The sequence below is a fragment of the Sciurus carolinensis genome, chromosome 1 (genome assembly GCF_902686445.1).
Source record: "Sciurus carolinensis chromosome 1, mSciCar1.2, whole genome shotgun sequence".
In the NCBI taxonomy this organism is placed as follows: domain Eukaryota; kingdom Metazoa; phylum Chordata; class Mammalia; order Rodentia; family Sciuridae; genus Sciurus; species Sciurus carolinensis.
The window spans coordinates 104,881,644-104,897,364 of record NC_062213.1 but is presented as its reverse complement, the minus strand read 5'-3'; the positions used below and the strand labels follow the sequence as shown (position 1 = coordinate 104,897,364).

The following is a 15,721-nucleotide window of genomic DNA, read 5'->3' as shown; positions in this document are numbered from 1 at the left end:
GGCTCTTGAGTGACCTTCCGGCCTCCACGTCTTCTCTGCAGACACCACTTTCATCACCCTGCTCTCCACCACCCTGCTTGTGTGTTCCCACATGTCTTCACCCAGGTCTTGGCTTATGCTACTCCCTTTATCTCATCACCTTCCTCCTCCATGTCCCCTGTTCAACCTCCTCCTCACCCAGCCATTCTTCAAAATCCAAGTCAGATAATGACGCTGCATGAAGCTCTTCACTAATCCCTTTGCCCTCTCTTTCTTTAGAACCCTGTGGCCCTGGTTAGCACCTCTGTTTGGTACTTATATCTTTCCTCTATTGTGTGTCCACGTATGCCTGTCGCTCTTGGCACAGCATGTGTGCCTTTCAAGAAGGTCCAGAGGCGGCTATACCTTTCTTCTCACCTGTCGCTAGCACAGGGACTTTCTGCTCAGTAGCTGTTTATTGAATGAGTAATATGGTCTTGCGTTTGTCCGGTGTCTCTCAGAGAGGTCTTAGCTGGACTTGTTTTTAATGATTTTAAGGTTTACTCTAACAGTTCCTGATGTGCTTTTGGGTGGTATTTTGGAGCACTGCCACATGTGACTCCGTTACGTATCCTGACTTGTTTAATGTGTGCATTACTGCACTGTCAGTGCTTAGGGACTATCTAGATGAAACTTGGCATGGTCTCTTCCTGCCACAACTCTCCGAGGCAGACTGGAGGAGACAAAGGTTTTTCATTTGTTGAGTTAGGCTCTCCAAGAAAGGCATCAGAGGGGTGTTCAAGTTTCCCTTCTCTGTGTTCATTTCTTGCTCACATATGGAAATCCATAGGCCCCCAGTCTCTCTCTTAAAGGCCTTATGAGGACCCGGGAAGGGGAGTTAAGCTTCGGTTTACAAGGCAGACTGCAATACCATAAGCTCTTTAGTTCCTGCGTTTCAGCTCTACCTGTCCCACTGTATTCAGTAACTGCTGATACTTATCTTCCAAATGGTTCAGATTGGAAAGTCAGATTGTTTGCTTCCAGGCAGCTCAGTGAGATGATAAAATTTGAGCAATAATAGAAACAATTGCAAGAATCCTTTGCAGATATACCGTACTCTGCAGGCCTTGATTTAGAATAATGTTGATGATAACCTAAGAAATGAAATTATTTCCCATGGATCTCAGGAGGAGGTGGAAAGAGGGAGATAAATAAAGTTTAGCTTTATTGGCTTGTCTTTCTTAATGATTCCTCATGGTTGCCAATAGCACTTACTGAAACAAACATGGAGTAGTTTACCTTGAAAAACTTGCCTGACTTTTCTGCCTGTCCTCATCTATTCCACATGACAGAAGGGAGTTGAAGGCATTGAATTACTGAGGTAGGGGAGTGATAATCTGGAAGCAGTGAGCTCTTGGTTGTTCATTATCTACTGCTGAGCAGCCTGAGCAGAGAGCTTCTAAAAGCCATGACTTTGAATAAAGCTCTCTTCACCTTTTGGGAGTATGACCATGTAGTGTCTGATGTTAGAGTCAATCTCAATTCAAGTAATGAGGGTAGAACATGAAAAAAAATTTTTTTGAAGAAACTGGAAATTAATTCCATTTCTCTATTTCTGTCATCTGTCTACTTCATATTGAGAATATATATTATTTTTTCTCTCAGTGATTCATTTCTTTATTCCATAGGTGCCCACCTGGTTCACATTGCCACTGGAGGATATGAAATGGTTTATGGGGAGTTTCAAGCTGTTTCTTCTTCCTACTCTGCAAAGACAAAGTGAGCAGAAGCAACAAGGTGTAGGCAGTCCAGCCCGTTGTTGCTTGACAGTGCAGTGTTCAGCCAGATAAACCTGGCTTTGAGTCCTCAAGTTATACCTTTTAGGACCCTGAGCAGGTTTTTCAGCTTCTTTGATTTTCAGTTTCCTTATATCTATGATTGGATGATAATACCTACCTTAGGATTTTGTTCTTTGAATTAAGATAACTTATGAGCTGGGCACGGTGGCACATGCCTGTAATCCCAGTGACTTGGGAGGCTGAGGCAGGAGGATCTCAAGTTCAAAACCAGCCTCAGCAACTTAGTGAGGCCCTAAGCAACTTAGCAAGACCCTGTCTCTAAATAAATAAAAAATCAAAACCAAACCAAAACAAAAAAATGGGCTGGGGACTTAGTGGTTAAGTGTCCCTAGCTTCAATCCCCAGTACCAAAAATAAAAAATAAAAAAAAAGAAAGATAATTTATGAACAGGGTCTGGTTTTGAGCATAGCATATAAGAGACATACAGGACAATATTCCTCTTTTCTTGCTTTATCTGGTGTTCTTCTTGGGAGAGACTTGGAGATCTGATAATAAACTGAACACAATATCAATACATGAGAAATGCATATATGATTTTAGCTGAAAGTATTTTTTTTAATTGTTCTATTTAGTTATACATGACAGCAGAATGCATTTTGGTTCATTGTACACAAATGGAGTACAACTTTTCATTTCTCTGGTTGTACATGATGTAGAGTCATACCATTTGTGTAATCATACGAGTACATGGGGTAATGATGTCTGTCTCATTCCACCATCTTTCTTTCCCCTTCCCCTCATTTCCCTCTGCATAATCCAAAATTCCTCCATTCTTCTGTTACTCGCTCACTACCCCTTGTTATGTATCAGCATCCACTTATCAGAGAAAACTTTTGGCCTTTGGTTTTGTGGGATTGGCTTATCTCTCTTAGCATGATATTCTCCAACTCCATCTATGTACCTGCAAATGCCATAATCTTACTCTTCTTTATGACTTTTTTCCCCCCATTGTGTATATATACCACTGTTTCTTTATCAATTCATCTATTGAAGGGCATCTAGGTTGGTTCCACAGTCTAGCTATTGTGAATTAAGCAGCTATGAACATTGATGTGGCTGCATCACTGTAGTATGCTGATTTTAAGTCCTTTGGGTATAGGTCAAGAAGGGGGATAGCTGGGTCAAATGGTGGTTCCATTCCAAGTTTTCTAAGGAATCTCCAAAACTATGGGTTCTTTGATTAATCAAGTATTTATAATTCCATTACTTCACTCAATTAGTTTGTTTTTTGCCCTTTATTCCATTTTTGTGACTGCTATAGAGGTTATAATATGCACTATGACTGGTTAGTGTCTATAGTGGTCTTTTTACCACTTTTAGGATAAGGATCTTTGACATTTAAGCTCCAATTAATTTCACTCCTCCCTTCATTTTATGTATTGTTGATACCATACATTTTAATTATGTATATATTTTGAATTCTAAAAGACATTACTGATGTTATATTACATGGTCAGTTTTCAGTGGATTTACCCACATAGTTATCCTTTCTGGTGCTCTTTGAATTTCTTACATTTTCATAATTCCAAAATGGTATCATTTTCTTCTATCTGAAGAACCTCATGTAGTGTTTCTTTTTGGTGTTACTAATTTCCCTTGTTGAGAATTGGTTAAAAGCACATTTATTTTGCCTTCCTTTTAAAAGGTTTTTTTCTGTCACTTATTTTCTTTTATCACTTTAAGGATGTCATTTCATGGTTTTATGAACATTGTTTCTATTGAAAATTAGCTATCAATTGTATTTTTCTCCTTTTCAATAGTTTTACTATGATGTACTTAGGTGAAGTTTTCTTTGTATTTTTCCTGCTTGAGGTTTTAACACATCTAGCTTCTGTAGCATGATGTCTTTTGTTGGTTTGAGAAAAAGATTAGCTATTATCTCTTTAAGAATTAGTTCTTTCTAATTCTACTTCATTCTTTCTCTTCTCCTGAGACTCTGTTACAAATAAATTTGACCTTTTTGCTGTGTTTCATGTATTTCATAGATTTGTCTATATTTTTTAAACTTTTTTTTATACCTTGGACTTCAGTTTGGATTACTTATATTGACCTTTAAGCTGCATCTAATTGTCTGCCAAACACATTCACTGAGCTCCTAATTTCAGATATTGTTATTGTTCTAGAATTTCAATATGACTCTTTTAATAGATTCCAGTTTAGGATGTGAAATCCTATTTTCTGTTTCTTTAGTAACTTAATCTTAGTTATTTTAATATCTATATCTGATAGCAGCAATACCTGGATCTCTGCAGATCAGTTTTTGTTGTCTCTTTTTTGTTTATAGTCATCTGGTTTTGTCATCTTGAATGTCTGTCTGATAAGTTTTTTTTTTTTTTTTTTAACACTGAAAAAATGTATAGGGTCTATGTGATGTTATCTTCTTCCAAAAAAGATAGACTTTTTCCTAGAAGGTCAGTAGTGCAAGAGAAACTCACATTAATCTAATGAGGAATTGAGATTCTTTTAGATTGGATTTCAGTCTTCACGAGAGCTAATTGTGTTTTCAGCTTTGTTCTTACTCCATGACCATAACCCATCCAGTCTTGATGTTTACTTATAGTCCACGTTCCTTTGTGGACTCAGAATCCCAGTGTATGTTCCCCCGTTTTGTAAGATTCTGATCAACCCTTCAGCCTCTTAGTGTTTACTTTCTGCTTAGCCTCTCAGCCCCTTGCCCACACCCTGCTATCCATCGTTCACGTTATCAGTTGCCTTGAGGGGAGAAGCAATGTAGTCTGTGTCTGGCTCATTTCTCTGCTGTTGTCCCCGCCCTGCATAGGAACTTGGCTCCTCAAACTCTGACTGTCTTAGTGTCCCTGAAGTTCAGAAGTTGTGTTATTTTGGCCCCATAAGTTGCTGGAGACTCTGAGTTACTAAATTCTACTTGGTCTGGCCTACACCACTAAGAAATTGGCAAGTTTCTGAAGAGAATAAGCAGTGGACATTGTTGAGGCCTCCTCACTGTGTGGCCACTTGAACCTGACTGTCTTGATTACTCTTCAATGCATTTAAGTGGCCTTTTCCTGTCTTGTCATTTTTCTTAAGAGGGGAGTTGTCCCTATAAAAGGTATTTTATCATAGCTCAAAGCATAAATCTGGTAAGGGACATCTCAGATATTGGTCCTTTGAAATTTGTACACACTCATTCCCTTCCCTACAATATCCGAGATCTTACAATGAAACACCCATACACATACAAAGAGAATCTTAAAATAAGGGAAAAGGTTCAAAGTACGAGGGCAGCAGGGAAACCAGAGGAAGGTGTAAAGAAGGAGATGATTACTAGAAATGTAAACTATGTATGGTATTCATAGTTGAATATCATATTTAATATTGATTTTCCTTGATGCCAAAATACAAAAAGAAACATGAATTTTGTATTTGTTGGGGAAAGGGAAACTTGCAGGTTGGGACAGAGTAAAGAGATGGAGTTAGCAGTGACAATCGTATTAGATATTTTTTGTTTTGTTGCTTTTAAATGAAGATTAGGAGGCAATTGGTAGGATGGGGGTTCTGAGACTTACCTAAGAGGGTGTGTTAGCCAGCTTTTTGTCACTGTGAACAAAATACCTGATAAGAACAACCTAGAGGAGGAAAAGTGTATTTGGTTTTATGGTTTCAAAAGTCCAGTCTGTGGTTGACCGGCTGTAAGGTAGAAATGTCCTGGCAGGAAGGTGTGGCGCAGGAAGGCTGCTCAGTTCATGGCGGCCAGAAAGCAGAGAGAGAAGAGGGCTGGAGGGGCCAGAGATCAGATAAAGCCCTTCCAGAGCAGGCCTCCAGTGACCTACTTCTTCCAACTAGGTCCCACCTCGTAGTAGTACATTCAGTCATCAGTGGGTTAACCCATATAATGAATCTGTCTATTTGATGAACTAATCCACTGAGGAGGTCAGAGCCTTCATGATCTAATCATTGCCAGAAAGCTCCACCTCTGCTGTGTTGGGGACCATGCTTTTAACACATAAGGTTTTGCGGGGACATTCCAGGTCCAAACCATACAGAGGGTCTAGTCTACTTAGGGCATTACAATGTGATGCTGGGCCCCTTAGTAATTGGGAGCAGTACTGATTGGGGATAGAAGGCTTCATACAGGTTTTAGAAAAGTTGATATTGAAGTACCCTTAGTTAGTCTCGAGCATTACTGTATTCTATTGCATAATTGCCACCACTGCATGACTGTATAGTCACAAGTATTCTATGCATCCTAATCTTGCATTAAAGACAGTTTAGTAATAGATGATGCTTAAGTAATACTAGCACATTTAAAAAAAAAAAGCTTCACATCATGGTTGCACCCTACTTTTTTGCAAAAAAAAAAAAATTGGCATAAAATCTGCAACAGTTATGTGGTGAAATATTGTGAAAGTTCCTTGGGGCTGTGGTAACTTTCTTGCAAGGTAAGAGATACTTGTGTAATTCTTGTTTTCTGGGGAAAGAATATAAAATGGTACTCTAACAGTTATTTTTTTCTGCTACTAAATTTTAATGGATTTTTATCAGGTGAATCCTTGTGATATGACACAATGGTATCCTCAGTAGTACTTTTAAAACTGATGAAGAAATGGTTTTCTTATGAAGGTGTCTTATTTTGGCTCCTGCAAACAAATGAAGCCATAATTTTAATTTGTTAATTATTAAAGAAATTTTTTGGGAAGCTACATTAATACAGTTCAAGTACAGACAGATTTGGAACTCTTCATTTGAAACATGCTGGTAGAACTTGAGAAACCAGAGGAAATTTTTCTTTTCCTTTTTTGCTCAAGTTATCAGCTGTTACAAAAGGTTCTGATGAAAACTGGCAGTGTGTGGCTATGTAGATATTCTTTTTGACTTGAGAAAAGCCATATGCTTTACTTTTTACAAATTGTATTTGTTTTTATGTATCATTAGCTGTTATTTAACAATATTAATGGAAATCTGTACTAAATACCAGATTGTTGGTGGCAAGTTGAAATTCTGTTCCCAAAATTTTAAAGTCTTGATTTGCATGAATGAGGGGACATCGCAGTTCTGCATGGAAGACATGGCTCAGGTTTATGTCTTTTCAGATTAGAATTTGATCTTTCAAGCATCTGTTCGTATCTGCTTTATTTTTCCCAGTGGCACTCTAACATTGCTGTTGTCGAAGGTACTTTTGCAGGGTGAGTTGGAACGAGGAGGAGGGAGCACCTCAGTGATTCTGGAGAGTGTGTGTGTTGTCAGGGGTGGGGGTGGGGTGGGAGTTCACCAAGGAAGTGGTGCTGGAGCTGCCTCTTGCCAGATGATTGCTGGAAGGCCAGGTGGAAGAGGCACAGAGGCAGAGGCCTTGGAGCAATGGAGAGTATGACATTTTCAGAAAGTGAAAGTGGTTTGTTTCATTGAAGGGTGAGTGTTAGGGAATGAAGAATGGTGGCCATGGGCCACCTTGTGAATGCTCTTGTATGTCTTATTCATTCCTTTATTTAGCAAAGATTTATTGACAACTACTTTGTCTCAGGTTCTGTTCTAGACACTAGCATTCAGCAATGAGCAAGCGAAACAGAGAGCTCTGCTCATGGAATTACATTCTGATGGGAAGAGACAGCAGCATCTAATGGTATAAATATCTAAGTGCATATAAAGGTATATTAGTGATAACTGATGAGAAATTTTGGCAAAAGCAAGAATGGAGGGAGGGCTGCTATTTTAGGGGGTCAGGAAAGACCTCATTAAGAAGGTGATATTGAAATAAAGATCTGAAGCTGGTAAAGGAGCCACTGGAGTGAATGTCTGAAAGTGTTCGAAGCTGAAGAAATCTGCAACGTCCCTGAGGTTGGAGTGGATCTGGCTTGTTTAGGAGAAAGCATGACTGGGTATTGGGAAGGGAGAGAAACAAGATGTATGGTCAAGAAACTGTGAAGGCCAGGTCTTGTGAGGCCTTGATGGCCGCAGTAAGCATTTTCAGCTTTTATCTTGGTAAAACTGGGAATGATTAGAACATTTTGAGCAGAGTAAGATATAACACAACTTGAGTTTTTAAAAAGATCCCTTTGTAAAAGCCAGGAGTTCAGCCAGGGCACTATTGCAGTAGTGCAAGTGAGGAGAGCAGTGGCTTGGACCCGGGTGGTTGCAGCGCAGTGGCGGGGGGAGAGGCTTTGACCTAAGTGTGGTATTCGGCCCCTGAAGACTTCTGATCATGGAGTGATGCAGGATGTGTGTGTGAAAAAGACGATTTTGGCAACCACATGTAAGAAGGATTGGAGAGTTGAGATAAGGAGCTGGATTAGTTTCCATTGCTGTAATAATTAGGAATAAAGAGACCTCACAAGTGATGTAGTCTTAACCTGAAGGCCCTGTGAGCCAACTCCTTCGTAAAAAATGGGAAGAGAAAAGATTTACACATTGGAAATTCCTTTGTAAACTTTGCCAAGGAAGTAAGGTGAGTGGTTATGGTCAAGGTTATTGTAGAGGTGGCCCACCTTGCAGATCACCACGGACCCCTGCCAAATGGAGGGTACTGTTCAAGTCCTGCTGAGTGCGTTTGCTCACTTAATCTTACCACAGCCCATAGCAGGTGTGCTGGCAGCAGTCTCCATGGCAGGAAGCTGAGTTGCCTCAGAAGGGTCTCTGCCATGGTGCATCCTTCTGACAGGTCTCTTTGAGAGATTCAGAATTGTCTGGTCCTCTCTAAAACTGAATGTAAAAAAGTGACCACCTCTTTGTGAGCCATGATCATGATAACTTCAAAGAGAGTTAGTCACTGCCAGGTAGAAATATGTATTATTTCAATGTTCTTTGAGTTCCCACTGACAGAAATTAGTTTATGAAACATAAGCGGAGGTGAGTGGAATTGCTAGAAACTGAAACATCCAGAGGAAGAAAGGTGTATGTGTGCATGCACTTGTATCTAAACACCTGGGAAATGGTCTAGAAGGCGTGGCTGGGCGCAGTGGCCCAATACTGCCTTCAGGTCACTGGGCATGTTCTCTCCACCTCTGGGTCCAGGTGTTGGCAAGGGTCTCTTTTTCTGTTGATGGCTTCCTCGCATGTTCAGGAGGACTGCCTGTGTGCGGCTTCAGGGTAAACCATCTTTATATAGTACTTTGATTCTATTGGGAACAATTGTCTTTCTGAGAAGCTTCAGGAGAAAAGAACCAGGAGAATTCTGAGTTAACTAGTCTTACCTCCAGTGCCCATCCCAGGGGTAAAGGGGTAGGACCAGCCCCATCCAAGGGGCAGGTAAGTAACAGTAAGCAGCTGCCACAGGTCTGCTACGTATTTGCCAGAAGAAAGAGGTGTGAGGTCACAGCATTATCCAGTAGGCACTAAGTTGCTTTAAGAAGAAAGTAGCCTGTCCCAGCACTACTCAGCAGTATTTGGGCTTGGTGCAACTATTCTCCATGGGAAGATATATGACCCATAGCTCCTCTGAGTTGCCAGCCCCAGTAACATTATTTTATTTTTAAGGAGAATGGTGGGATCTAGGGTTCAGCTGCTTTTCTTCATACAGGGGTTCAGTCTGGACCTATCCCAGCTGGGCTGAGGGTTGCAGGGAGGCAGCCAGCCCCCTGCTAACACACACTGTCCTCCTTCACTAGTTCTCTTATATGGACACTTTCTTTTTCCCTTCTCAAAGGAATTGATAGCAGGTGGAGAAAACAAGAGCTGGCTTTAAAAACAAGTGTTCAATTTTCTTTAACCTTGACCCAAATTTAGATACTAGTTTTTTGTCATAATCTGGTACACACATACCTTTGTTTACTTAACAAAATACTGTATAATAAAGCAGTATTTATCCCTTGCTAAATGCAATGCACTCTTAATAGTTTTTGTTCATTTAAAATTCCATTTAAAAAAGCACACACCTCTGGTTGCAACCACTCTAAATTCATTTTACAACTCACTAATAGGTAGCAACTTGTAGGTTGAAAATCATGAATTAAACCTGAAAAACAGGCAGCATGGTGTATTAGTTTATGAGAGCTTCTGCAGCAAAGAACTACACACTAGGTGGCTTTAACAACAGAAAGTCTTTCTCTCACAATTCCGGCAGCTGGAAATCCAAGATCAAGGTATTGGCAGAATTGGTTCTTTCTGAGGGCTGTGTGAGAGAAATGTGTCCCATATGTCTCTCCTAACTTCTCCTGGCTTGATGGCATTTTGTGTGTGTGTGTGTGTGTCCGTGTCCTGGCTTATTAGACCTATCACCCTATCTCTGCATTATCATGGGATGTTCCCCCTGTGTCTGTCTGTATCCAGATTTCTCCCTTTTTTTCTTTCTTTGAACTGAGGGGTACTTAACCACTGAGCAACATCCCCAGCCCCTTTTATCTTTATTTTGAGATTGGGTCTTACTAAGTTGCTAAGGCTTATGATCCTCCTGCCTCAGACTCCCAAGTTGCTGGGATTTCAGGCACGTGCCAACATGTCCAGCTTCAGATTTCTTCCTTTTTAAGGATACCTGTCATACTAGGTTAGGGTCCCACCATACTCCAGGGCGATTTCATGACAAATAATGACATCTGCAGTGACCCTCTTCTCAAATAAGACCACATTCTCAAGTACTAGATGCTGAGACTTTAATATGAATTTTGGGTGGGGGACACAGTTCAACCCATTGCCTGTTATACCTGCTTATAGAACATTAAGAAGGAGCCATGCATAGCCATTTGGTCTGAATCGAAATGCAGGGAGTAAACACACTAAGGTAAAATCATGCTTACGTGTATTGCAAAGAAGTCTTCTGAGTGGACTCACAGGTGCCAGTCCCAGAGGGTCCTGCCATAGGTCTGTGGGTCACATGCTCTCTGGGAAGGGAATGCCTGTGAACCTAGGGCTTTGTGCACTGGGCTTGTCCCCTGCGGCAAGCTACTGCATGCCTGACACCAGCAGCTGGCCGGACTCCCTCCTCTTTGTGCTTCCCCATCCTCATTCTGAATTTAGATCAGGGTAAAGAGTAGAGAGAAGGAAATGAGCCAGAAAATAGAAAATTAATACTTGGTAGAATCGTCATATTTTAAAATTAATTTATAGGCAATGTCAGATAACAGGAGTTAAATCATTTTATCAGCAGGTTGCTCTAGGATTTAAAAATTGGCATCCATCATTGTAAATCAGGTCTCAGGAGCCCCAGGGAATGGTCTCTAGGGACGAGAGTTGACATAGGGTGGGCAGAAATGTAAATACTTGATTAGCTGTGCCCTTTTCTTTCACAGAGAACCTAACGTATTTTTATATTATGAGTGATAACAGTATGTTAAATAGTAACAGGAGGGACATAGTTATTCAGGTTTATGGTTGGCCTTGTTTTAATACTTAATCTTCCTCTCTGTCAGTCCTGGGAAACTGGTTATGTGAGAGGCGCTCATTTTGGGGTTGTATCCGTGGCTCAAAGTTCTAGGGACAGCTGAACATCCTTCTACAGAACCCCTTTTTCCCAGCGGTTAGGATGCCATCTCTCTGCCCTGGGCCTGAGGGCAGGAGCATCCTTGAGTTTGCCATTCATCCTGGGAAGACCTTCCATGATTAAAGACCTGCCTGTCCTCTCCTGTCCTTACAGCTCTTTGTCGCGGCCGTGTGGTGAGAGTCCCTGCAGGAACCCTGGTCCGGGTGGTGGGCACTGAGCTGGTCATCCCCTGCAACGTCAGTGACTACGATGGCCCTAGCGAGCAAAACTTTGACTGGAGCTTCTCATCGTTGGGGAGCAGCTTCGTGGAGCTCGCAAGCACCTGGGAGGTGGGCTTCCCCGCCCAGCTGTACCGGGAGCGCCTGCAGAGGGGCGAGATCCAGTTAAGGCGGACTGCCAATGACGCCGTGGAGCTCCACATAAAGAATGTCCAGCCCTCGGACCAAGGCCACTACAAATGTTCCACCCCCAGCACAGATGCCACTGTCCAGGGCAACTATGAGGACACAGTACAGGTTAAAGGTACAGTCCTCACGTGGGGTCATTGTGCTGGGGTCAGACCTTCCTCTGCCATTCAGCTACGTCAAAAGACAACTCCCCTGTCCAAGGGAATACTAGTGTCTTACCTGGTTAAAAGCAGAGGAGAGACCAGTGACCTCTAAATGCCCTTTTTCTTCTCTCCTCCATGGTTCTGAAGCATCTCATGGCCAGGGAGTTGGAGGCAGCAAGGTGTGGTGGGAGAACCGGCTCTGGTGCTAGGTTACCTATGCTCAGTCCAGTTCTGACTCTGTCACTTGTTAGCTGTATGACTTGTGACATGCCTCCACTTCCTCCTCGGTATGACAGTACCTACCTCAAAGGGTGTGAGACAGGTAAGTTAACATGTGCTAGGCCTTAGAGCAGTGCCACCAGCAAGGTGCATTCAGTGGTTAGTGACAAGAAGGTGTTGGTCACAATGACAATGTTCAGTTGTACAGGAATAGCACATACTTCAAAGTTCATCTTTCTTTGTGACCCTTCACGGTTTAAATACCTGTTTGTAACAGAAGTTGTATGTTTGTATATACACAAAGAATGATCTGATCACTGCTAGTTCATTGACCCAGCTGTGTAAAGAATCACATCTTGTGTTATCTGCAAGGTCTTGGATTTTATTTTATTTTTTCCGTCTTTCAAGACCTTTTCAATTTATTCACACATTCAGTCCTCTAACACCAATGAAAAAGATGAGGTAGGATATTTCTCTAATTGAACAGAAGGAAATGGAAGAGCATAGGTTAATTACTTGCCTAAAATCACACAGCTTATTAGTAAATGAGCAAGAACAAACCATTTTAATTGGAGGCTAACAAAATAGAAACATTATTATTGTTATTATTATTAATTATGCATTCATTTGTACCCTGCCTTGTTCCCCAAAGGATAGAAATGTATATAATTATCAGAAAAGTGAAAAATGTACATGAGGATATAAAAAGAAAGGGTTGTTCCAGGCATTCGTATCCACTATGATTGGTAGAATCTTCCATCTCAGGTACTGTCCCCTGGCTAGAAATTCATGAAGGAATGAAACAGCCATGTCTGTTAAGTAGGTATTAAAGTACCTCTTCCATTTCCTTTTCTTTATTCCTGAGTGTGTTTTTTTAGAAGTCCCATGTCATTTTGCTTTGGAGTTATAATGCAATGTGACATATTTCCTCTCCACTAGGTCATATGCTCCCTTGACTTCCCTTGTGAGTCTCATCTTGAGGACTGGGAGGGCAGCAGGAGAATCCCATCCCCAGTCACCATCCCCAGTGTCTTATTTTTTCTATCTTCTCTAGTCTTTAGAAGACAGGAGAAGCAAGGGAAGGCTTTCCTTGGCCTGGGAAGGCAGATGGATTGCCATGAGAGAGACTGGCTGGCTGCCTAGGAAGACCCTCTGGCAGGTGCTAACTTGTGTTCCAGGGTTTCTCTGGCCTTCAACTTCATGGGTCTTGAAACTATTCATCCATACCCAGAGATAAACTGACATTGAGAACCGAGTCGTGTTAGCCAGACTCACAGATTGATGTATAATTCTAGAAAGTCATGGTATCTGTTTTGTAGAAGGGCTGGACTTTGGGATATGCTCTTCTAAGGACATAATGATTTTTTTGTTTTGTTTTGTTTTTTTTCTGTTATCTAGAGTACTCCCTTCTCAGGGACACTGAATGAGTTTCTGAGAGTAGAACTGAGGGAAAAACAAAAGGGTGATGACTAGGACTAGGCTGATTGGCTAGTCCAGGAGCTCAATAGGAGATTTTCCCTGCCCCTTGTTAGAGGCCCCCTCTCTGGTTACCAGAATACTAACATCTGTTGCTTATCACTTCTCTTCCTAAATAGCACTCACTCATCATTCCTTGACCACTGCCCCCACTCCCAACGCCTTCTAGACCCTGTAGAAGTGCTGTTTCTTCCAGTGAGCCCTATGAGGGCAATAACTGGGCCTTCAGCTTTCCTTGGCCTGGTCCTGTTCTGTGGATACCCTGTTCCCCCTGCTCATCCCAGGCAGTTCCCAGGCCATGAGCCACAGGCAGCTCACGCCATCCTTTCCCCCCCAGGTCTTGCTGCTTTAACTCTGGGAATGCCTCAGGAGATGCACTCTCCTGACTACGGACTCCTTATTCTAGCCCAGAGTTCTAACCAAACAAGTACTTTGACAATCATTACCTGTTATTTTATCCTGATGTCAACCACTCTCCTGGGAGCTTGCCCACTTTAACCTGTTGAACTCTCAGGTAAACTCCAAGAGGAAGGGTCATTTTTAAGAAGCTGGCACAGAAGACTAAAACAACTTGCCTCAGGGTGACATGGGCACATCCCCGAAAGCTCTACTACCCAAGGCTGTTTTCCTTCCCCACCCCAGTTCTAGCAGGGGGTTTACTAGTTTCTTCTTTCTTTTTATTTTATGGTTTTCTTTTCTTTTTTAAGTCAACTGAGATAGATGAGTCAAAATGGGAAAAGTTGCCCATCTGGGTATTAGAACGGGGAAGGAAGAAGGGAATTATGGTAATAGCTGTAGGCATAGTTCAAGACCAGAGTCCTGGAAGGTGGTTGTCCTTTGCCACATGGGGGCCCACATCCGCTGACCCCATCTCTCTCTTTGCAGTGCTGGCAGACGCCCTGCATGTGGGCCCCAGTGCGCGGCCACCACCCAGCCTGAGCCTGCGCGAGGGGGAGCCGTTTGAGCTGCGCTGCGTCGCCTCCACCGCCTCGCCCCTGCACACGCACCTGGCGCTGCTGTGGGAGCTGCACCGAGGGCCCTCGCGCCGGAGCATCCTCGCCCTCACCCACGAGGGCAGGTTCCACCCGGGTCCAGGCTATGAGCAGCGCTACCACGGCGGGGACGTGCGCTTCGACACGGTGGGCAGCGACTCCTACCGCCTCTTGGTGTCTAGGGCGTTGTCTGCGGACCAGGGCTCCTACCGGTGTGTGGTCAGCGAATGGATAGCAGACCAGGGTAACTGGCAAGAAATCCAGGAAAAGGCGGTGGAAGTTGCCACTGTGGTGATCCAGCCAACAGGTGAGCTTCTGGAAATGCTGCATTATTGACTGTATTTTGTGACCCATGAGGGTGTAAAGAACTAAGTCAGGGAGCCCATGGGTTCTGACAAGGATTGTGGCCCTCTTGTGTAAAGCCTTCCGTTGGGGGTGAAGGGAGCAGGGTGGTACTGATGGTTTGGGGAGAGGTGCATTGATTTTGAGCTCTATGCTCTAGTTTTGTGTGGCAGCTGCGTTTATCTGAACTTGTACCCATGGGAAGCTGCAGCATTTTATTCAAGGCACATCACTCAAAGATGAGAACAGCAATCCCTTTCAGAGGGAAGTCCTGCCTAGTGTGCAAGGGGGGCTTGGAGTAGGTCTGCCCACACCTGCTCCCTTGGCTTTAACTCATTTGGTGTTTTCTGAGTCCTTGGATCTACCCATCACCATGGCTTTTGGGATGTGTGTCAGGATCACCCCCAAACTTCTTATCTAACTTTCATCTCTAGGCCTGCCTTGGGGATCCCTTAGCTGCACCAACCCATCTGGTGAGGTGTTCTGGAGGACTGGGCCTCTTGCTTCCTTACCATACATATCCCAGGATCTTCCAACTCTGGGATCTGTACAAGAAGTCCCTTGTCCTGTCATCTGTGAATCAGCCAGTATTTTTTTAACCCCCTATTCCAACTAAGAAAATATACAAAAATAGAAGAAAAACAAATATGAAAAAAAGCCAGTGTTGACTCGCTGTTAATAAGCGTTGATAGAATACCTGTGTGGCTCAGTTCTGTGCTGTACCCTGGGGGCAGAGTGGCATGACACTCGTTCCCAGGACCTGTGGAGCTTATAGCTTCAGCAGAGATGGAGTGCAGAAAGACCATTGTGGGGTAGTGTCATTTCTGGGCCTGGATGGGCAGATTTTGGGTTTTTGGATTCTGACTGCTACAGATCTCAGAGTGCTTTGCTGCTGCTGCTGCTGCTGCTGCTGCCTCCTGTTTTTTACACTGGGAAGACCTTGGCTAGGCTCATTTCCTG

The 15,721-nt window shown here is 42.9% G+C and overlaps 1 protein-coding gene across 1 annotated transcript in view; it reads left to right on the top strand.

Moving 5' to 3' along the window:
- Ptgfrn (prostaglandin F2 receptor inhibitor) overlaps positions 1 to 15,721 on the top strand; it is a 69,555-nt gene that overhangs the window by 19,089 nt on the left and 34,745 nt on the right. Inside the window, exons 2-3 of the mRNA XM_047520145.1 lie at positions 11,336 to 11,704; positions 14,313 to 14,726. Coding sequence (XP_047376101.1) covers positions 11,336 to 11,704; positions 14,313 to 14,726 — 783 coding nt within the window. The remainder of the gene's footprint in view (positions 1 to 11,335; positions 11,705 to 14,312; positions 14,727 to 15,721) is intronic.